At 44.2% G+C, this 24169-nt stretch overlaps 2 protein-coding genes across 10 annotated transcripts in view; one reads left to right on the forward strand and one right to left on the reverse strand.

Annotated features, from left to right (window-relative positions):
• mprip (myosin phosphatase Rho interacting protein) overlaps positions 1-17516 on the reverse strand; it is a 35846-nt gene extending 18330 nt beyond the window's left edge. For 8 of the 9 annotated variants that reach the window (XM_035533324.1, XM_026999618.2, XM_035533317.1 and 5 more), the window contains exons 1-9: positions 16623-17516; positions 8969-9046; positions 8685-8750; positions 5165-5316; positions 4992-5076; positions 4456-4630; positions 3785-4202; positions 2617-2746; positions 1986-2093 (exon numbers count right to left, since the gene is read on the reverse strand). In XM_035533324.1, the coding sequence (XP_035389217.1) occupies positions 1986-2093; positions 2617-2746; positions 3785-4202; positions 4456-4630; positions 4992-5076; positions 5165-5316; positions 8685-8750; positions 8969-9046; positions 16623-16745 (1335 nt within the window). In that variant the 5' untranslated portion in view covers positions 16746-17516. Of the gene's footprint in view, positions 1-1985; positions 2094-2616; positions 2747-3784; positions 4203-4455; positions 4631-4991; positions 5077-5157; positions 5317-8684; positions 8751-8968; positions 9047-16622 lie in introns of those variants that run through there. The other variant, XM_035533321.1, reaches the window with a different exon arrangement.
• Positions 17517-18140: 624 nt separating this feature from the next.
• dhrs7cb (dehydrogenase/reductase (SDR family) member 7Cb) lies at positions 18141-23023 on the forward strand. Its single transcript, XM_026999670.2, has 7 exons — positions 18141-18238; positions 19322-19475; positions 20186-20298; positions 21108-21318; positions 21460-21552; positions 21648-21809; positions 22080-23023. Exons 2-7 carry the CDS (start codon positions 19322-19324, stop codon positions 22289-22291), a joined length of 945 nt encoding a protein of 314 aa, XP_026855471.2. The 5' UTR covers positions 18141-18238; the 3' UTR covers positions 22292-23023.
• The last annotated feature ends 1146 nt before the right edge of the window (positions 23024-24169 follow it).

The raw sequence follows: 24169 nt of genomic DNA on the forward strand, positions 1-24169 counted from the left end.
ACACACACACACAGACAGACAGACATGTACACACACACACAGACAGACAGACAGACATGTACACACACACACACAGACAGACAGACAGACATGTACACACACACACACAGACAGACAAACATGTACACACACACACACAGACAGACAGACATGTACACACACACACACAGACAGACAGACATGTACACACACACACACAGACAGACAGACATGTACACACACACACAGACAGACAGACATGTACACACACACAGACAGACAGACATGTACACACACACACACAAAGACAGACAGACATGTACACACACACACGCACACGTACACGCACGCGCACGCACGCACACGCACGCACACGCACACACACGCACACACACACACACACACACACACGTACACACGCGCACGCACCCGTACACACACACGTACACACACACGTACACACACACGTACACACGCGCACGCACGCGCACGCACGCGTACACACACACGTACACACACACACGTACACACACACACGTACACACACACGTACACACACACGTACACACGTACACGCACACGTGCACGCACACGTACGCGCACACGCGCACGCACGCACGCGCGCGCACGCACGCGCACGCACGCACACGCACGCGCACGCACGTACACGCACGTACACGTACACACACACGCACGTACACACACACGCACGTACACACACACGCGTACACACACACGCGTACACAGACACGCGTACACAGACACGCGTACACAGACACGCGTACACACACACGCGTACACACACACGCGTACACACACACGCGTACACACACACGCGTACACACACACGCGTACACACACACGCGTACACACACGCGTACACACACGCGTACACACACGCGTACACACACACGCGTACACACACACGCGTACACACATACGCGTACACACACACACACAGACATGTACACACACACACAGACATGTACACACACACACAGACATGTACACACACACACAGACATGTACACACACACAGACATGTACACACACACACACACACACACACACACACAGACATGTACACACACACACAGACATGTACACACACACACAGACATGTACACACACACACAGACATGTACACACACACACAGACATGTACACACACACAGACATGTACACACACACACACACACACACACACACACACAGACATGATTCACCATGTGAATCCAGTTAAAAGAAAGTAACAAGCAGCCACGTCCACTCATGACTAAGCACACTCAGAGTCAGAGTCAGAGTCAGAGTCAGAGTCAGAGGAGGAGGAGGAGGAGGAGGAGGAGGAGGGACTGGCTGAAGACGGGGAGGACAGAGATGACCTGGTGTGAGGACAGCGTGCTACACCCAGCACCACACGCCGTAGGGTTAGGTCGTCTGTGCTCTCATGGCGATGACAACGACAACAACAACCACAAAAGAATAAAGATGTTGATGCCACAAAAAGAAGATGGCAACCAGGATCAGTCTCAGTAGTGACACCAGTGACATTCTGCATTAGACATTGGTGCATATTTGAGTAAAAATTACCATGGAACTGAAATATCAGCTACTATTTTAATAAGCACTGTTTTAGGCCAAGTGTAATAAACCAGCCGGGTTTATAGGACACACAAGGACACGTCGACACCCAAAACAATGAACACTCAGTTGATAACAGTAGTGGAAAACATTTTGCCATTCACTCTTCACTGAGTCACTCTTTCCCAGCAAAAGGGGAGAGAAGAACAGAGAAACTGAAGCAGCAGTGGTTTTGTTCCTAGAAAACACACTTCAGCAGAGAGTTCCTCTGACCTTCAAAGCTCTGAGAACAACAGGGGATTCTGTCTGAATCCCCCCACCCTTGGTACACTGCGCTCACGGATATGAAGTTGTCCCTCTGGAACACCATGCCGGTCTCCATCCACGGCTATGGCCCAGAGCTCCAGGGAGAAGAGAGTTCTTACCGTCATGACCGACTCTGTTGTGCGGCGGTCCAGTGACTTGGCTCGTCTGAGTGGGGGCAGGGTGGAGGGACAGAAGTCCAGGTCTTGCGCCGGGTCACTGCGTTGCTCCTTAAATGTATTCAGGAAAAATAAAAACTCAAAGTCACACCATGTTTGAGATCCTAAAACAATACAGCATGAAACAACTCAATATAAGGCAAACAATCTTGACCAGCAGCTGACCTCTGAGCTTCTGAATTACCTCGAGGCCAAATAAAGGATGCTTTATAAAAGGCTGTTCTGTGTGCTGCTGTTAATCCCAAAAACTGAACAATAAAGCTGAAGCCTTTGTTTCAGCCTATTTGCCAACAAACTCTTACATGTCACACAGAATACATCATCATCTAAACATGTCACACAAAGCATATCTCTTATCATTAACGCCATCTTCTGCATTGTTCGTGGTAAACAACAACCTTGCATTGAAGCTATCCAAGCAGAACCAAAAAGCAGGCGTGTGCAGAGACCTTTCACCAACCCGGTGACTGCGTTTTCCTGTGACTGGTGGCCACAGGTGGCTTCTGGAACGCTACCCACCGAGGGCCCGCGCGACCGAGCGATGGGAAAACGGCGTTAGAGGGGCTGTGTGTACCTGGCGGTGGGAACGCCTCGTTTCACTGCGGCCCTGCCTGGCCTCGCCACGGCGTGCCTCCTCCACCTCCATCCGCTCCGGCTGCTCAAGCTCCAGCGCCTCCAGCTTCTCGATGACGTTGGAGCGGCCGCTGGCGAGTGAAAGGGAGCGGAGTTACGAGCACGCCTCCCTGCCTCACGGCCATGCGGAGCACCCCCAGATCAGATTACGTGCCATGTTCAGGTCGAATCAGGTCAGTTTATCGATCAGTTGTAAATATCAACCAGGGAAAATACATCATTAAGGGTGCGGGAAGTGTGTTAATCCCACCAAATCTCATGTTAATGGGGAGTGGAATATGTTAATGTTAACTGTGGAATGGCCTGCTGTTGCTCTGCTATTCAATTCTCTGTCCTCCATGTCAGATAAATTCAGATTAAGGATATCCACGTAACCTAAACTAACTTTATAGAGCTCTCAAATAAACCTGCAAACATTCTTTATTTATAATCATCAAAAGTGTAGTTTTGTGCTGACTTTAGCACATCATGCTACAACACTGTCTACCCCCCTTACCCTTACAGACAGGAATCTGGTTTACAAAGCAGTGGCTGGAAATATTAAATTGCTCATTTTGAATTTTGACCTTATTTGGGGAATGCACAGTGATGTCGCTCCTCCTTAAAAGGAAACAAGAGAGAGAGGTATTTGTATCACATGACCGCTGGGTACAAAATGGCAGCATTCCCATAAACTCAAATTAAACCAAATGGAAGCCTTCTCTCTTTTGGACAGGTTCTGCCTTATTCAGCACTCTGGCCTCTGTGAACGCTTTCATGAGAAGGATAGCTGGAATGTTCTTGGTCCAATGAAAAGATGATCACGTCAGCATCTTTGTTTGAAACGCCCCTCGGTGAGACTTCTGACCTTGGAGCTGTGGGAGAGGAGAATCCCGGGAAGACGGCCCCTGCCTCAAGGGCCCAGGACTGTTTATCGCAAATGTGTTTACCTCCAACATAAGCAATGAATGAGGCAGAAACTGGGGGGGGCACGACTCACTCGCCCCGGTTCACCCCTCTCCCTAGTCAGAAGCATGCGCGGCTAGCCCTCGTGCACCGCTTTGGCCTAACAAGGTAGGTGCCGTTATCCCCCCGCCCGGGGCCGCAGCAGGAGAGAGACGGGCGCTCACCTCCTCTCTGGGCTGAAGAGCGTCTCCCTGTCCCGCCGGTCAGGGCTGCACAGACGGCTGCGCTTCTCCGTCTTGCGGGCCTCGCCTTCGGGGCGGCGGAGTCGGGGCGCGTGGCTCTCCGTGCTGGCCACTGTGCTGCCGCTGGCGTCAGAGTCCAGGGAGCTCATGGAGCCGCTGATGTGCGAGCCGTTGGACAGCAGGCTGCTGCCCGACGGGAAGGGGTCACTGGGAGCGGGCGACAGGCAGCGGGGCACGCCGCCCGCCTCGGCGCTGTGCCGGCTTGACGTGCTTCCCGTCGGCGACAGGAGGTCCCGCGGCGGCTGCGCGCCCAGTTGGGGGAAGGAGAACCCACTCCGGTCCACCTCATCTCCGTTCACTGAGCCCTGGTTCGAGCCGCGACCCACCAGCACATCCTCGGCTTAGGAGAGAGGTGTAAGTGTGGAACCCCTCCCCAACACTACAGCTTTGAACTCTTTCAAACGTACCAAGGTTTCAGCACATATATAATTACAGTACAACACGGGAGTTGAAGTCACACCATGCTTGAGATCGTAGTAGTACTATAGTATAATAAGTGTCTAATTGCCGCTTGTCAGCATACCACTTTTATACCAGGTCAACCCCAATTAGAAGTGTATAGCAGTTTTTTTTATTGGTAAAGTCCGCCATACCTGCAGAGGGCAGCACCGAGCTCTGTGGTGCCATATCAGTGGAGGACCACACCTGCGAAGCTTCCGCTTCTCGGCTGTGCAGTTCCTCCTGCCATATGATGGAGCTGGAGTCTGGAACCTTCTCAGCCTCAGGGATACCTGAGCCCGTCACAGCTACCTTCGCTGGTCCAGGCTCCTGGGAGAAACAGAACGCAGTTTGGTGCATCTATGAACCTCTGTTTTTTTTTAACTATTCATTTGATCCATTTCTCAGTCCTGATCCAGAAGCTCCCCTGCACTGAACATTTATGGTCCCTCCTGCTCCAACACATATTTGAACCTGAAAGGCTTGTTAACTGTTAGCGGGAAAACACTAAAACATGTCGTGCAAGGATAGTCCACAACAGAGCTTGTTCGCCACGATATCAGCACAATGCCTGACTACTACATTCACAAATAACAGAGATCCAGTTGAGCACCAGCATCACGTAAAGTGTATGGTGTTGCCCTGACCACCTGCATAAGGTCCGCCTGAACCAAAAGCCAACACAGCTCACCTGGGTGGCCGTCGGCTCCACCTTCCTCTTCTTCTTCTGATTCTGCTTGTTGGTCCGTGGATAAACGACCAGCTGCTCGCTCCAACTGGGGACAACACACAAGTTCAGCCACAGGGAATTCTGACATTCCAGCCACGGCTGGTCAGAAAGAAGAGCCGGGACGCACCACACACCCGTTGATGATTTCTTTGTTATCTCCACGGATGTAGTACTCCTGCTCTGGTGTGACAATGCACAGCGCATTCTTCTGGCCGGTTTTGGGCTCGGCGTCAATCACATCTGTGCAGAGGTTCATGTTGACAGTTCCTTGCGGTAGTGTGCTTGGCTGTGAGGGGAACCAGATGGAAATCTGCTCTCAATGAAGGTCCAAAAAGGTCCATTTCAGAAAGGAAAGCAATACATCAGAGGGTTCAGCAACCATAACAGTCGGGGCAAACAAAAGCAAGCCGCTACCATGAAGAAATTTCTCTGCTGCTATTAATTAATTATATGTGCCTGGATCCTGGATCTTTTGTTGGTTTATGCAGTACAATGTACTTGTCGCATGTAACACCATTCTTTTACACCAACACAGCATCTGGCCAAAGAACATGAAGTAACTTAGGAACACTGGCACAATTGATAATCGTATAAATTCCAGAAGCTATATATAGTTATGTATAAATACTATGTAATTTAAGAGCCAAAGACGTAACCAATATGACGTGTTTTGTTCATAATGAATGGAACGGCTTATCTGTTTGTACTGTAAGGTCATTCCACCAAGTTATCACCAAACTGCTATGGCAATTTTGTTTCTATGGCAACTTGCTAAGTATAGGGAGGCAGGTGAGTGAACTGAGGATACAGCAGGTTAGACATCCAAGCTGTGGGCAGATGTTGGAGCAGCAACTTATCAGAACAGAATGCTCTATACATCCTGCTCGCGAGGAGCCCAGAGTGACCGTCATGTTCCTGAGAAGCAGAACCTCACCTTGGAGAATGTCATGCCATTTCTGCCCGAACTGTTATCAGACACTCTGCACCCTCCAGACGTAAAACAGGTGCTGTCCTTCTCCTCGGTTCCTTTTATGGCCATTTTAAGTGATGGCTTTTTATTAAAAGCTGCCGGCAAACCTCAGGCACTGCCAAATATGGCAATCACAGTGCGTCTCTCAGCTGCCGACCTCATTGGTGTTTCTGTTTTGCCAGGCCGAGCAGTCCGGTGGGGGGGCGGGGGTGTTCTGGGTAATGAGACACCAGCAGAAGGGTAGGATAAAAGATACCACGTCACTTGGCACAAAGCTCCAAGAGGCAGGAACTGTGAAGGTGACAGACACTGAAATATCCGATATCATGTGGGCTAATGTGCACTATCCAGCCTGTGGTGCTCTCAGGCTCTCCAGTACAGTAGGCAAGGATGTGTGTATGACAAAGGTCACTAACAGGTCAGGGTTAGGCGTCGGGGAGGGGAGATTAAAACATTGAGCCGCTGTTAGATAAGGTTTAAACATGAGGCAGCACCTTGAAACAAGGCAGGAACCAATCGGAACATTTTTTGAAGACAGAAAGGCAGGTTCTAGAGGTGTTGTGAACACGCTAAAGCATAGCTGACTGTCAGAGTAAGAAATGATCCTGGCAACAGCACAAAGAGAACAAGTCTGCCAAGGCTGACATTCATACGGCATATATTAGCGCCAGATCCCAAAACAACTACCATATCCTTCTATTGTCTCAGGTTTTTTTCATCCAATTATTTTTAGAAGTGTTAGGATGGAAAATTAAAAGATTCTCAATGACGCACACAATCGGTGGAAAAAAATCCAAGCACTAATCATTTGGGCAAAGCAAACACCCTCCCTGCCTTTTTTGGAGACAACTTCATAACTACTGAATCTTTCACTTGTTAAAAAGTTGAACACAACCCCAAATAATCTGTCGTCTGAACAAAATCTATCAAGACATAACGCAGTCTAATTCAAGGCTGATCCTTTTTTATAGCACAGGAAAACTAAGGCATGTTGGAAAACCACAGCATTTGGTAGACATACATTTTGCAGCACATATGTGCCTCAACTTGCCATCCTCTCAGTCAAAGCACAAAAAGTTGAAGGGCCAGAGAAATGGGTCACCATCCCTACAAAAGCCTCTCTCAGACACCTCTGAAATATTCCAAGGTAATAAAACATCAGTGTTTAACTCGACACCTGGCGTTCTGGCACACCAAGCTGAACAAACTGCTCTCCAGGCTGAAACCAGCCCAGCGATGACCCTCTGCCCTCGGTCTCTTCCACATGATTTGATCTGGGCTTTTTAAACATAGGCTTTGGTTACAGAAATAGGTACTGTGGTAGGGCACTCAGTGGAACGAAAATCTCTGAGCATATTTTGCATTTCCATGTGGTTTTAGGGGGCTAATGTTCTAAGAGTCTAGCAACGTCACCAATAGCCTCTTAGCAGTTTCACCAAATATGGGCATATCAGGGCAAACGCTCCTCTCAGCCTTATGCTTCACATTCAGAACAAATCTGTCCACCGGCTAAAATGGGAAGGCTTCAAGAGTTTTGACTGAAGCCAGTAAACGCAGAAAATGTTTACAGCACTCAGGGCCCATTCGACTAGGTGAAGTTCTCTTCTACCAGGTTCTCTCAGATAAACTGACAAGTTATGGAAACAAACTTGAAATAAGTGTACTGAAAAAAAAGTGCTTTAAAAATGTTTTTGTCTGTTTTACTATAGACATGGTTAAAACCGATTAAAGTAATATTTTATGTGAAAAGAACAGTTCACAGGGAAATCCAAGCTGTTCAAAACAAACTCAGTGTTCTAATATGTGAAGATTCAGAAGAGAAGACCAAGAATTTGACCAACACTATCCTCAATGAATCTTCAATGCAAATGACTGTAAAGTCAGTGTCTTTAAAGTTTGTCAAGCCACATGCTTCTACACAATTGCAACTATTCTACTGAGGAAAAAAACCCCTAAAAATTAATTTCAGTTCACACTCCTATGTGCGAGGCAGACTTCACCCTGACCTAATTTCCAGGCCTTTCCCGAGGGCTCCAAGCAGAAAGCCTGCTGAGACAATATGGCTGACAGATTGGCTGTGATCTTACAATCAGAGGAAAAGCTAGTGTCCAGAGCCTATGTCAACCCTCCACAGCAGCTGCTGAAGACCTCCTCATCACCTCCTTCCAGTCAACTTGCAAGATAACGCAACGTGAGCCAGGCCTTGCCCAGCATGACGCCATTTACCACACGCAAATACCAAAACTGCCCGAGCGAAAACGAGAAGTTCAGTCATTGAGAGGGGCTTACACTCTCTATCAGCGGAGGTAGCCTAGGGATCCTCCTGCCCCAGGCTACCTCCCCCCATCCGTTCACGACAGGCCGTGTGTGGGCCTCGCTGTTTACATACAAACACTGTAATCTCAGGCCTGATCAGCCAGATAATTTGGTCACCCATGTCCCGTTCCAGTGAGTCAAGCAGGCTGTGAAGGGGTGGCGCTACGCTGCATCCGGCTAAGCCCCCCCCCCCACCATTTTTACATGTTTTAATGAGCGAGGAAGCTACAAAGGTGGCAATAAGTAGCCTCCCTCAACCTGCTTTAGTAGGGAAACCATTAAGGTTGGCCTATGAATCCGGCCTTTAAAGAAAGCGCTGCACAGTGCTCAAACACTTCTGAATTGCCAGGGAAATTGTGAGTGCTTACCGACTCGTCCAGAGCGAAGCGTAAGCAGCCGTGTTCGTAGAGGACAAAGAACCGCCGCTGCCATTTCTGCAACAAGGAACAGCTTTGTCATGAGTAGAGCTCCCCATACCAACACCACGCAACACCTGGGTACTTGCAGCAACGTAACATCACTCATTCTGCAGTCAACTAAAAGTCTTCTCCATGTGTTCGTTCTCATGTAGGGTTAGGGTTGCACTCGTCTCCACCGTCACGTTGCAGGACATGGTCATCCCATAACCCTCCTGTGACATCAGAATACTTACCCGGGATCTCTGCATTGGATTGTCAAAATCTGTTCCTTCGGGAGCCAAGCACAGCCAGCCTCCATAGATAGGTTTGGCCTGTGGAAGACACGACAAGGCACAAAACATCTAAAGCACCACTAGACAATGACTGTTAGAAATACAGTCATATAAGTGACAACAAGTGACGAAAAGAATTAGAGCTGTATCATATAGACACCCAAACAAAAACACCACAAGTATATTGCAATTATTCTGCTACATATTGTGAAATACCTTGCAGTAACTTAAAAGCAAACGGCTGAAATGGCAAACATTTCCCTCAACCGTGCGAGTGCTGTGCTTCATCAAAACACCTACGGAACACATGTAGAATGCGTGCAATTGCCCAGTATGCCTGCAGCACACCATAAAAACTGTGCTACGTTGACGGGCTTATTTGCTTACGCTGAAGCCTGTAATACTAGCAGTGAAAAAGGCCAGTATGGCCAGTAGGGCCAATATGCAAGAACAATCTCTACATTTGTCAGAGATAGACATAGGTTTAGACATCTAACCCCTGCAATATTAGGACATAATACAGTCGATTACAGGAGGAACAGAACCCACAGGTTTCTAAAATGCCTTGCAGAGCCTCTAAGAGAACTAAATTATTAAAAATATAAGCACCATCACCACACTGCACAACTGTGGTAGCTCCAGCCAGAGCAGGACGTGCTCAGCTGTTCTGCTTCTGGGTTGTTTTTTTTTTGCATGCAATGCTTTTACCAATTTAGTTACACAGAGATGCAACAGACATGAGTTTATAGTCAAGACAGATAAAAGAAAACAGACAGCTGCGTTGAATCACAGCCCTGTGTCTAGGTGAGCCGTTTCTGAACTGACCCTCACGCAGGGCGTGGCATTTCTGCAGATTGTCGGTGCGGACTGTAGAAAGCGCTCCAGTTGCTTTACCGATGAGTGAAGGCAATAAGGCAACGAGGACCCTGCACGAGGCAGAAGCCCGCGAGTTCACGCAGCAGCCATGTCCACGTCAGAAACAGCGAGCGTGATACACTAGCGCTCAGCTATCAGCCCCTGGAATCTCATACACTAACACCATAATGTGAAAAAAAAAGCACCTGACCTGTTTTGAAATGCATTCTGAGCTGGCAGCATTAGCAGTGCTGTAAAAGGGAAGTCATGTAGTTTCCTACACTGTGAACTCTCTTTTTTTAAAAAAATGTTGTCTTTCCTTCCCCCTAAAATTTTGAGGAAGTTGATATTTCAGCTGACAGGGTGCATGAGTGATTTGGTAAAGCTCTCGTGAAGCACACCAGGCTGGTGGGATCCAGAAAAAGAACAGTGAACTTCCTCTTTTGAGGAGGTGGAGTATTAATAATAATTTAAAAACCAAACCAAAACAAAAGTGACGTAGAGCTGTGCGGCAGGTGAGTCACAGGGCCAGGGCAGGGCACACCCCTGCACCTTCCTCCCTGCTTCCTCCCCACAGCTCCTCTCTAACCCCGCCGAGCTCCTGCCGGCATCAGGTTTAACATCCAGTTTCCTCCCAGCCCAAGTCCAGGGGCGTGGGCCGTTCCCAGTGGGCCACTTTATCCCAGCATCCCGCTCACCCCTGGATGCACCCGCTGGGTCTTGTCCCCCACCTCCCTGCCGCGACACGTCCCCCGCTTCAGCTCTGCGTCTTCCCCCAACAACAAATTACCCCCGCCCGCCTTACAGTGCACGCCACTGCCTCTGAAGTGGAAGCGACCTTTGGGAAAATCCAGTTTCCCGACCCACACTTCCTTTCACAAGGCCTCCTCCCCGCCCCCACAGCAAGCACTGGCTCTCTACAAGCTGACGGGAGGGACGCAGATAAACAAAGCAGGCATTTTCCTACAAGGGAAAGCGCAACAGTCTTTTAAGCACTGGCTTTCTGTTGTTCATGATGACACATGAAATTAAACTTGACAGAAAATAGAAGATTATCAACCATTACTCTATCTTGGCTTGCTCTGGGGGCAGAAACAGCAGGATTCATGTTTCAAAAGTGAATCCTAAGCTGTCCAACATTATAAGCAACTGTCTCTCACTGTCAGTTCTTTTCACCTCATTTAAAACAGGCAGGATTGAACATCCTGGTCTGAGTGGCTGAGCGTCAGGTGAACATATGAGTTTATTTAGGGTGTCATGTTGTAATATGTATGGCCTTGCCAAAATACAATTAACAGACAGTGATCTATAGTTCCTGACCAACTGTGTGATGCAAGCTTCTCAGCTACAACGTTAATGCCAAGCCCTTGATAGCAGGGTCTCCAGCATCTTTAGTAATGTCAGATTGACTGTAGAAGAATTTTGTAATAACCAGTTTGATACAGCTGAATTAATCTTTTAGTGTCAAGGCAACCAGGTAATATCAACATATGCCTACATGTCAAATATACTTTATCACAAATATGAAAACTTTCATTAGGCTCCAGTGAGAAGAAAGCGACTGTACTCAGAATGGCTGGCACGTATAGCTGATTTTCTCATCACTTCTTTTAAGCAGTGGACTTACTCATCAATCTCATATGCATCGTCACTGCCTCTATATTAGATGTGCCCTGCTACCCACACAAGTGCTCATGGCCCAAAAGGTATTTCAGTGGATTAATAGCATATAGTTGAAACGCTGAGAGTTAAGACCAATTCAAGTCGCTTTCCCATAGTTACTCTGGTGGAACAGAAACTTTATCGACTCCGACACTGATCGCATCGTTACTCCAAGTAATCATTACTGGCTTTGTGAAAATCGCAGTCCTATTTCAACACCGACAATCCTGAGGGATTTACTGGCCTATTCACAATACATTGGGTTGCCAACACAGTAGGAGACACACAACAAGAAGACAAATTACCTGTGTACAATACTTTCCTGCACTGTTTCAAAACCCCAGATGGCCCTAGCCAGGGTTTCCGATCGACAGCTGCACCATAAATGCAGGCTTTGTCAAGTTCACAGTCGACATTTTTTTTCACTAAAGGCTGATGCTGAAGCTTTCTTTTCTGTTGCAGACAGTTTACAAGATGATTGCAGTTCAAAAGATTAGTCAGTTTATGTAACGTATAAAACTATACGTTACATAAACTGCATGAATTGTGCAAGGTATTGGTCACTGATAAGGAAGGCAGACAATACTGCGAATGCTGAGAAAAGATGGTCTTAAGGAGGTGGAACTGAACTGTGCAGGCAGCATTTTGCTCACTATGGCTCAGCATCCAGCAAGACGTATGGCTTATTAAACAGTGCATGAGGTGATGTCACACGAAATGGCATCCCACAAGGCCCAGTGTCTCTTAACCTAGATTACTACATACACAGTACACGGAGCTAGCTACTCCGTGTGTACCATTGTGCTGGGCTTGCCTGGTTATCTTATGGATGTGTTTAAATACAATATATATGTAACAAAGCATTTTAATACTAATGGACACTTTATTAAAAGATGTAACTGTTTGCCAGTTGTTGTTATGGGAGCAGCGAAGTAAAGAAACTTACACTCTCTGAATTTCAGAACCCCACTGTATGAAATGTTATGATTTAAAGGCCCACTATTATGAACATAAACTGGTTAACACTACACCTAGAACTTCAGAAACAGTTTGCTAGAACAGGCGATGAAGGACCCATGACTGAAACATCCTGTTTCTTTAGAACCTTTGTAACCTACACTGAATTTTTTACTACCTCTACATCTTTCATTACAGTACACTGCAGTTAGTCTCTCAGTCTCTCTCTCCCTGAGTGTGCGAAGTGTGGCATAGCTGCGTTTTGACCAAAAATCAGGCCTCTTGGTTGTCCAAAATAACTTTTAATGAGAGAGTGCCCTACAGACAGGTGTGATCAACACACTGGTGTTGAAGCAGGAATAAGGGAAGAAGGAAGGCAGGCTTCTGCCCCACAGACAGATTTCAACCCCTTGGTTACGCAGGCCTCTAGCACATCTATAGGTCTCAGCCACCCTAACAAAGGGTCAACAGTGGACAGTGCTTTGTCAGCGCTAACATCCACTGAGAGATGTTTCTGGAGTATCATGACAAAACCACACGTCATATCACCAAATGGTTGGCCACGAGAACAGGATGCACAAGACGGCTGAACATGGGTATAGGAGAGAGGACCTAAGAATTTGTTTGGAACAGTCCTATTATTCGATGAGTCGAGTACAAGTTAATGTTGAACACAGCAGCCACTGTTAAAAAGGACTTTTTTTTTAAAACATCAACACCTATTCTGTCAGTAAATTTAAGTTCTTGTTTCTTTGCCAGTATAGTCCTTGTTGACTATGTTTTGCCATTATTCCCCTTGATGCTAGGAGTTGTTAATTGTCAACTGGTGTTTAATTACCCAAGCAACAAAATCCCAATGGAAAATCGAACTTATTAGGCCTGTCTGTTAAACAGTTGGCTTTATGTAATTTTATAGCATTACAGGATCACGTCAAATTCTCATTGCTATAAATGTGCCTTGAGCAATATAGGTTTAATTACATAAATATGTCTAGCCACCATGAGCTCTAGCTGTTGAACAACTGATTGACAACAAAGGAAAATCAATCTAAAATATCCCACCGCCAAAAAACATCCTGTGTTCACAAAAATTATAAAACCACACTGATTAAAGATGGCTAAACGTCTATTATTTAGATACATTCTCACATATTTCATACACAGAAGTATAAAGTGCAAACACGAGTCATCGATTTTTTCAACAATATTGAAAAAGAAATGTTAGCGACATTTGCATCTCCAGCACACACACACACATTCTAAATGCCTCAAACATTTACCCTCTTCGCCCTGCAGAACAATTCCCCAAACAGGGAGTGACTGCGTCCAATTTCAGCTATGCAAGCATATAAATTTGTTGTTTACACAGACAGCAGGTGAAGCTGAAACAGGCAGGGCATATTTTCTGTGGATTCAATAGAAAACGTTTTATCCCCTTTCATGCTACAAGATGTCAGGGGAACCAATTCCAGAGATAAGTAACAGATCCTCATCATTGCCAACACTCACACACAAAGACAAATTCTATTTGAAGTTCATTTTCCTAAGGCACAATTCCATATTAAACAATCAGTAGTATGCTGCAAAAATGTCCAACAGCAACTGATATAAAAATGTTTAGGCCACTATACATCTGTCTACCAGCCTGTATGTACTTGATACTTTTTGCATATTCCATTGATTTCAAAATAACTGCCCCTGACATCCTCTCAGCAGGGCTCCATGCGGACATGCATCCTCTTCCTGTGGCCATGTTACTTTAATCCAGGGGGAGCTCACATCCATCTGCTTTTTTTTCCTTGATCACAAAAGGGAAAAAGCTTGAAAGGCTAGCACTCAGCTGTACAAACACAAACATGAACATCTCTGCACTGTGCGTAAACCTATTTCAATATGAAAAGGGTCGTGGCATCTGGAGCCAGCCTGATGAATTTCCTTCACAAGCTAGTGCAGAAAACAGAAGAGCTGCATGCCACAATCTGGTTCTCAGAACCCGACGGAAAACCAACTCAGCAATACAGAAATTACCTTTAAGTGAACCAATGATGCAAGCGTTAGACTAACTTTTATTAGGTATAGAACAGGACACTACTGCTTAGGCCAGTGGGGTTGGGGAAATTTACCTTCAGTTTTGGACAAGAACAAAAACATGATTTAGAAACAAGCATTGGGACAGCTATAGCTAAAGACAGGCTATTTTTCTAACTAGCAGGTTAATAAATGTTTAACAAACTTCAGATTAATGACTGACTGTTAATCATTTTGCTAATAGGCTACTATTCAGCCGCACTGAAGGGCTAGTAAATCTGCAAAAATGTTCCGCTCACGATATTGACTTGCAAACAAACAACTACATAAGCTTTTAAGCAAGCATTACTTGGTATTCTGCTTAGAAGGAAATTAATTGGAAACAGACATGCGAACATGTTCTGTGCAACCCACTAGATTTAACAAGTATCCTCCCTTCCAATAATTTATTTCCAGTGCTTCATTAACTTTTGACTTTACTGACAGAGGTATGCACGCATTTTGTCAGCTACACCTTACAAGCTTGACTCTGGCTCTGTGCGCATGCTCACCATGCATCTTTTATATGCGAAAACTTTTTGCCATTACATAGCGGCCGCTGAGATAATGCAGACAGTGACTCATGAATCAGGCACGGCAAGGGTTAACTGCTGTTAATCACATGCAGTCCTTCCCAATGTGTGTAGTCCAAGATGCTGACGTTGCAATAGGCTCTGCCCAAAGTACCGTCAGGGCAGAGCGTGGGATCAATTAAAAGTAACTGGCCTTGATGGTCTCAAAGCTCTTCTCATTCACAAAGCCCAAGTCTTCAATGCTTATTGTCTTCACATAGTCCATTTTGCATGGAATATTTTTTTAAAAGCATGAAAGAACATCAAACACTCTTAAGCAGAAATTAAAGCAGCACTACAGCTGTATGACCAATTAAGGTGTAAACTTCAGTAGTAGAGACAATTATGGTGAGATGACTACAAAACCATGGACACCTGACATAAATCCATGAAACATTCTCTTCGGAACCTCTCTGCCACTGAAGAACTTTGCAGGAACACTTATCTTAAATCCCTTAAGTTGATATACGACAGCCAAAATATTCAGTGAATGGCTACACAAAATGGCTGTAATTTTGTTTACTGACAGAGGCTGGTCAGATTACTAAAGGAGGCAAATTTATGGGTGGCTGATGAGCCAGGCAAAGACCAATACAGCCCCAGCTAAAGAAACAAAAATACATAATTACATGAAGAAAATAGCAGTAGAATGGTAGAGGACAAAATGAGACTGTAACTGAAATTAGCAACTATGATTTAAAAAGAACCAGACTCGACAACTTTTATAAGATAAACATGGAGAAAAACTTTATAACCAAAACTATACACAAGTTCTGACTGCAGTTTCTTTTGCTTAATCTTGAAGGTCATCCACAACAGCAGCAGCTGTATAGGGGTAGTGTCTGTAAATTCCTTCATTGCAATATTCTCTTTGGTGAAGTTCTGATCTGTTTCTGCAATTCCTGTTTGTGTTTTAAGACATCACTTTGGACGTGAAGCAAAACTAAACCTATATGCAAGGTGAACATCTAGCATGGACAAGTGTGATTTCAGGTTTCCACATTCTTTAATTAAAGGGGCCAAATAATTTAGTTTACCTCTGCAGTATTTTCGTGAAATGTTATGCTGCATTTTTAATTCATTCAGAGGGGATCAATGACGCAGCCTAATCTTCTCGTGTGGTAGATAAAAATCAAACCCAATCTTTCAAACACCTTTTTCTACCTTTAGCAAATAAGTCTGCAAAATAATTTTGATAACCGATTGATTGTCATTTCACAATAACAAAACTATATAATAATTAAAGTATCTAATAAAACGAAGTAAAATCTAGTTGCAGAAGTTAGGGCCGTTCGTAATAGCGCTAGTTATGTTCTTAAACTACACATAAACTGTGATGACGTCTGGTTACAATTCTGGATATTCTGACGGCAACACAACTTTGTCATTTTAATCTTGTTCAGTATTTTTATAACTGTATTAGTCACTTTCAAACTAGCCTTTGAAATGACTAAACCAGCCTGACTATGGACTGGCAATCAGAAGCTGACAACATTGTTTACCTGATTTAGGTCTTGGTCGGTCAGAAGATGCAGCTCCCGCGGTTTGAAGCAGTTCTGACATTTGCTTTTGTTGAAAATATTCGCTTGGAACTTTCTACATGGGTTCTCTTTTGCAGTAGACATCGTATTGCGCTAGAAACAGCCAGCTAGCTATCTGTAGTACCAAATTTGACTATTCAAATTAAGAGAATAATCCGGTTATCTCCACTTGACTATCCCAAACATGATCCAGGGCACAGCTTTATGCTACATCCAGCCAAATGATTGTTTAAGATGGTTAAGTAGTTCAAAGGTAAAATTAATAGGTATGTGGGTCTAAATCTGGCTTTTTCTATAAGCAGCCAGCCAGCCAGCCGGAGCGCTAGCTACCTTTGGCTGATGAAGGCTGTTCAGTCCATGGCCTGTGTTCACCAAACCCACAGATTAACCAGCTCGCCTGTAATCAATACTGGTACTGTGCAAGCAGTAAACAAAATAGTTGCACGATTGTTTCGCGTGTTCAACCATCGGCCGAAGACACAGTATCCGTGTAGTGATACATAAATCCCATTTGTAAGGAAAAACGACGAGCATGAGGTGGCCCGACTTTTTAATCCCGATCGTAGCAAATTGTGTTTGCTGGCTAGCCTCGAAGTTTAGCGCCGCTCCTGTGCTAACGCTAGCTCGCCCGCTCGCTAGCTGCCAAGATAACGAACCCTCTCCCCGTAGCTCCCTATCCCAACATCCAGCTCCTGTGCCGCCTCAGCCGCCGCCGTAACCGCATGTTTTCCAGACCAAACGTTACGGTGTCGACATAACGTTATAACCGACGCTCACGTCCGTGTCTAAGATTGTCGCACGGCTAACGGGCGACGCGCCTGGATACGCGCTTCTCCCTCCTCGGGATCGAGCTCTCCCCCCCACGGGAGGGACGTCGCGAGCTCACGCGGTCATGCTGGAATGTTGTGTGATCTCGCGAGACTGGCCTACAAGGCCACCCTGCATAACAGCCACACACAGAAAAGCCGTGTCTGTGAGAAGTTCCTGTGGCGAACGACAGAGTCCTAATTTTGCCTTTATGCTTACTTAACCTATTTTACTGCTGCATTGCTGGATCTATAACAACCTAACATTATTACCTATACCTCAAATATTAATGAAGAACTTAAAAATGTGGCCCTCTCTGCGTTCTATCTACACAAAAGCATATGGCACATGATGGGCAGGCATTTGTTGTCGTTATTTATTATTATTATTTGAGATATTAAATTGTAAAGAAAGTTCACTCTTTGCTTTGTGCTGTGCAAAAAGTGCATTTGTGTCATCATTCAATATACTCGGGGTTCTGCATTGGACGTCATCTGCCCTTTTGCTCGGTTGTCATTCACATGCCTAAGATAATGTGCACAACTCCATAATAACACAGATGAAAAATCACTGACTCAGCCACAGGCTATTAAAAGACCCTGAACCCTGAGAGAGAGAGAGAGAGAGAGAGAGAGAGAGAGAGAGAGAGAGAGAGAGAGAGAGAGAGAGAGAGAGAGAGAGAGAGAGGGGGACTGGGATCTGTGAATGGACGAGGAGGAAGAAAGGGTTGAAGCTGGTTACCTAACTGGAAAGCAACAGACTTTTCCACTGTAAGTGAACTGAAAATAAGACAGATTGCAGCTCACTGTTTCTGTTTGTATATGTGTGTTCTGCAATTGGAACTGAAGCTTGGTCAACTTATGTTCTGCTTCTGGGTGTGTTTCACGATAAGCAGACACAAACCCTTGGTTTTCCAAACAGTCTTGATGAAAACAACATAGGACTTTCCAAAATGTATATTTTGTCAAAATGGTTAAGGCATAAATTGTTTACTTGTTGTATTTCAGTTCACTGTCTTTGAAAATCCAATGTCAGGGCCCTTAAGGAGCTAAAACACAGCGTGGCGTTTAACAGTGGTTTAGCCTCAACCAATATATATTTAGAACCTGCAGTCAGCCACACTTTACATGGAAATAATGACAGCTGTGCTATGAGACCAATACAGTCATGCCCAGATAAAAAAGCAATGCTCTCAGATAATTCTAGTATGGGTGATTGCTAATCAGATCAATGCTCTCAGATAAATCTAGTGTGGGTAATTGCTAATCAGATCTCTGATTGTGCTGCTTTTTCAGTTTGTTAGACAGCTGATTAGATCACAGCTCAGTGACCAGAACTAAATTCACAGACACAGTATCTTAAAATGATACTGCATGTATGCTATATATAATGTTATCTTATTTATTTATTTTGCCTGCCCCCCCCAGAAGACCTATAGTACTTTATTTAATAATATTACTTCAAATAACATTTAATATTAATATTTAATAGGTTTATGAGGTCTTCAGTGAACAGCAGGGAATAGAAAAAGATAAACAAGAAAGATAAACAATAACAACCACCACAAAATAAAATAAGAATTGGACAAAAATGTTAAATATATTAATTATGTGATATACAAAAATGTGCCTTATGTTAATAGTTGCCATATGTTCGAATGATATCAGGGAGGAGAGTGAGTTTGGCAAATACTGCACAGAATAAAATTTAAATGAAGATTATGTTAAATAACTGTATTCATTTTGTGGGGTTATATGTTTTTTATGTTACTTGAAAAATCTAATTACATAAGGATGATTATTATTACATTATGATATATTTTCCTGTACATTTTCCCATCTAATCATCTGAAGATGGGCCTCCCGTCTGTGATGGTACTGCCTTTGCTGGTGGTGGTGTTTGCTGGAATCTATTACGTTTACAACGAGGTCATCCAGTTCATGTCCAAATCTATAGTACGGAACAAAGTGGTGGTGATTACAGATGCCATGTCTGGAATGGGAAGTGGTAAGGCAGCTAATAAATGTGTTTTTTCTCCCCACAATAAAGTTTTCAACATGTAGATTTTGTTCACTAGAAAGTGTATGTTTAGTTTTATGGAACATATTCAATACTTGCATTATAGAAAGTAGCAAAATGTATGCTATGTATAAATGGGAACATAAAATACTTACATAAAACATAAAAACTATAACAAGTTTTTAATTTGAATTTCTTTAAATTATTTATGACAGAAAAAATGCCTTTTGAATTAGTTTTGATAAATAATAGCATGTGTGTGTGTGTGTGAACTGTAATGAATCAAAGAAACTCAATAAATCTGGCATTATGGACAGGGCATTTTAAAAGGGCAAAATAATCAAAAGTTAGTATAATGTATTCTATCCAAGATATTTTTAAAACTACACAAAAGCACACATAGCAAGTTAAAGAGGAAACCTAGTCAGACTGAAGTGTGCTTAAAAAGTCCTTTTTAATGACACCATGAGGATGATTTTGCATTTTGAAAATATGTAGGAGAGTACACATTGTCATGATGCAAATAGACAATATAATTTAAATATGATTAATTGTCCTTCTGGATAATAGAAATTGCATCTAAATATTATTAAAATCTTTTGCTCTATTCTGTCTCAAAGTGTGCCTAATATTGTCTGACCTCTCTCTCTCTCTCTCTCTCTCTCTCTCTCTCTATCTCTCATTTTCCCTCTTTCCAGAATGTGCCAAGTTGCTTCATGAAGGTGGTGCACGGTTGGTGCTGTGTGGACCCAGCTGGGACAAGCTGGAGTCTCTGTGTGACTCTCTGTGCAGTGGCTCAGATCCCAGCAAAGTGGGTGAAGGCAATTTCAGAGAGCCCATATGGACTCTGGTTTTGACGTCATGTATTTACCCATGCACCCAAGTATGACGTCTTTATAGTAGAAAAAAGGGCAGGAAAACTGTCAAGGACACAAAAGGCTTTGATCAGGAGTGACATGGCCTTTTCTAATTTTATTTTACTTTTTGAGGTCTTAAATGCTTGTGCTCAGTCTGTGTCAGAGTTAACTTTTCGTTCTCTTTGATGCACAATGTCAGGATTTCCTCTCGGTAGATGCTTTCATATCCTCATGATTTCTATATTCTCAAGTTCAATAAAGTTGTCTAGATACACTGGAGTTTTAGTGTGAAACAAAGTTTGGTGGAATTTGATTCCTAATGATCTATGGTATGATAAAACACTTTCCAAAACTGTGATATTAGCAAAAAGAAAATTAGGCTGAAATTGGAATAATCTTTTTATTCCACCAAAAATAGATTATTCTATCTTGGGGAATCCAATTGGAATGAACACTTTACAATTTTAGGTAGAAACATTAGGTTTTGTTGAAATCATTTTAATAATGCATTATTCTATGTTTTAAAAACTTTCGTATTCATCTAAAATATATCTGATTGTGTGATATCCACAAATTATTCCTGTTCACTTCTGAACACTTCAAATATGAATACCATTCAGTCAAGCCAAGGTTTTCTATGGAAGTTCAGTGCACTGTTCCATTTTCCTTTAGCATGGCGCTCATCAGGACTCTTTCCAGCCATTACGTTGGCTTGTGGTTTCCATTCCTCTGATCTGGCTGCTATCTGCTCTTCCTGTTCAAGAGCTTCACACCCAAGCTGGTGCTGCTGGACTTCAGTGATATCGACAGCATGTCGGATGTGATCACAGAGATTAGGGAGTGCTACGGGTGTGTGGACGTCCTGATATGCAACAGCAGCATCAAGGTCAAAGCACCGGTGCAGAACCTCTCTCTGGACATGGACAAAACCGTCATGGATGTCAACTACTTTGGGCCCATCACTTTGGCAAAGGGTATGATTGCTCTTCAAGATCTTCTTTTACAATCTCATGAGGAACTTATGGTATAACACAATATTTTTTAATGATACACTAGCTGCTGATGCAATCAGATCAGTTTATGACCATTAAAATGTTGTTTTGATTGAACTGTAGGTCTCCTGCCATTAATGATTGCCCGGAGAACAGGTCACTTCATACTTGTCAACAGTATCCAAGGAAGACTTGCTGTCCCATTCCGCACCTCTTGTAAGATTTGAATATGTTGTCATGGTGTTAGCATGGCGCACATGGTTTGATCAGATGTGAGGGTTTTACATGTTATTGTACCGCATGTATTTGAGACGCGGCCTCCAAGCATGCGGTGCAGGCCTTCTTTGACTGTCTAAGAGCCGAGGTGGAAGAGTATGGCGTCTCCGTCAGCACCATCAGCCACACGTTCATCAACGCGGCAGCCCCGAGCCCCGCCCTCTCTGACCCACAGCCAACCAACGCCCTGTGGGCATGTGAGTAATTACACACCGGCGCATGAAAACACGTCAGCAACTCAGATGATGCAACCATTCTCCTCTGTACGCCTGTGAAAAATATACCAGACTACAGCACCCAGACTAGAGGCTCCCACGCCTCACAGATGACACCTACAAAAAAAGAAAGAAAAAAGACCATGGCACAGTTTGTCCTGTTGTGGAAAATGGGCTTGACTTTCTCAGCCCTCAGACAATTAACCCCTGACTCAGCAGTGTTGTCGTGTACAATCGTGTGTCTCCCCCCAGACATTTTGAACAAGATGACCACTCACGGCGTGAGCCCCAAGAACCTGGCTGGCGAGATAGTGAGGGTGGTGAACCGGCAGAAGCGCGAGGTGCTCCTGGCCCACCCCATCCCCCGGACGGCCCTCTACGTCCGATGCTTCCTCCCCAGTTTCTTCTTTGCTGTGGCGGCTGCGCGTGTGAAAGACGGCACCATGGAGGAGCCGCTGAAGTAGACGCACACGCGAGATGGAAGCGAAGGGCCGAGAGACAGGCCGTGGAAGCTTCTAGCCACAGCTCTGTCACGACACACGTGATGCGATGCTCCTACTCCTTGCTCTACATTTGTATTTGTGACCTTTACAAGCACAACATTGCAGTTATGTGCTAGCATGTATAAGTGATGTTTGCAGGATTTAAAATAATTTACATGTTTAGACATTAAGAAATGCAAAATCCAGTTAGCTATGTTCTTCTTTGTTTCTGGGAGGTGGAATATGAAGTGCCTTTTAAAGAGCTTTGGTTTTTAAAATCAGTGTAAGAATTGTACATTTTGAGATACACACACACACACACACACACACACACACACACACACACACACACTCCCTCTTTGTGTCTGTCTCTCCAACACATAGACACACACCTACACTATTATTTTACCTACTATTAGAATTTGCCCTAAAACGCTGAAGTAGGATCTGTTCGCTAGTATGTGGTGTGTGCAAGGTGCTTCTCACACTGACAAAGTACTTTTATTTTTATTTTTTTTAAAGCAGTCACCGTTGCCCTACAGATGGCGCCAGTGAACCTTTCTTCATTTAGAACAGGGCAAATCCTCGCCAAATATTGTGGATTGTTTAATGTTCAAGCGCTTTTTAAAAACCTCTTTAAAACAGCAGTCTCTTTACTATATGCAAATCGTTGTTACTTTGTCTTATTCACGCAATAAAATGCGGTAGGCATAACTGCGATTTGTTCAGTTCTATGTATAGTGGTGAATATTGGTGACGCATGTTTCTATGGAAACAAGAAATTACTTCTTACGTCTACGCTCTCCTAAGTTACTCTTAATATTAGGTAACTTGAGGTAACAGTTACTTTTAATTGCCTATTTTACTATTTTTAATTGTTGACTACATAATTAGATGCAATACCATCAGATGAAATCTCTCTCTCCTTCTTTGTTACACAAACACACACACACACACACACACACACACACACACACACACAAAATAAAGTCACTTTCTTCAGAAATACAATACAATAATTGAGTCAGATCAAGCTGATATCCTACTGTGGTTGTAAGCATCCGAAGGTAATTGGTGTAGTGCTTTGATGATTCTCATTTTAAGATCACATATTTTGCAAAGCCCCTATGAGGATGTAAATACAACCTGCCAAGCCAAAATGTAATCCCTTATGCCTGCCGCAGTGTTAAACTAAGAGGGCGTGCCAACGGGAGCTCGTGGACCCCTCTGCTTGATCCCGGGCTGCTAGGCTCACGTGCGTGGCTCGCGAGGTCACGTGTGAGGCCTGCAAGGCGCACTGCAGTCTGATGAGCCCTGTCTGGTATGTTGTTATGGAAATTCCGCTGTGTGAAGGGACCAAGTTGAAGTCCAGCTGGCGGCCGCAGGTCCTTCTGCGGCAGATCGGCCACGCCTGGGGGATTTGACCCTTCTTTCACTGACAGCTGCATGAATAAGCCCAATTTACCAGTAACCTAAGCATGCAGGCATTTGCATTTGACTCGGAAAGACGCTGATATGTGGCCCACAGTGCGAATGGGATTTGTAGCATGCAAATTCATGACCTGAGTAAAGGTGTAGCTCCAAACTGGGCAATAACTGGAACAGCGTTTTGTTTTCAGAGAAGCCTTTCTGCTACCCTGTCTCACTGACAAGGTGTCAAAGACGATTAGCTTTGGTCCTCACATGCTGAAACAAAACAAACAAAATGTTGTGTTGTGGCCATAAGAAATCCCTTTGAGCTGATGACCCTTATACATCTATATTTGATGTTCATAAAATTTCACAATTCCTGAAATCTCAGTCCAACATTTTTAAAGACAAAATGCCATTAAAAGTAACCCAATAAAGCACCATCTGCGT

This window comes from Electrophorus electricus, chromosome 14, assembly GCF_013358815.1.
Source record: "Electrophorus electricus isolate fEleEle1 chromosome 14, fEleEle1.pri, whole genome shotgun sequence".
Lineage (NCBI taxonomy): Eukaryota > Metazoa > Chordata > Actinopteri > Gymnotiformes > Gymnotidae > Electrophorus > Electrophorus electricus.

Bases quoted from the DNA above. Each gene is read 5' to 3' on its own strand.
- dhrs7cb (XM_026999670.2), top strand. From the start codon at position 19,322: ATGGGCCTCCCGTCTGTGATGGTACTGCCTTTGCTGGTGGTGGTGTTT. The intron at 19,476-20,185 runs GTAAGGCAGCTA...CCCTCTTTCCAG, and splicing joins CATGTCTGGAATGGGAAGTG to AATGTGCCAAGTTGCTTCAT. The intron at 21,319-21,459 runs GTATGATTGCTC...ATTGAACTGTAG, and splicing joins GCCCATCACTTTGGCAAAGG to GTCTCCTGCCATTAATGATT.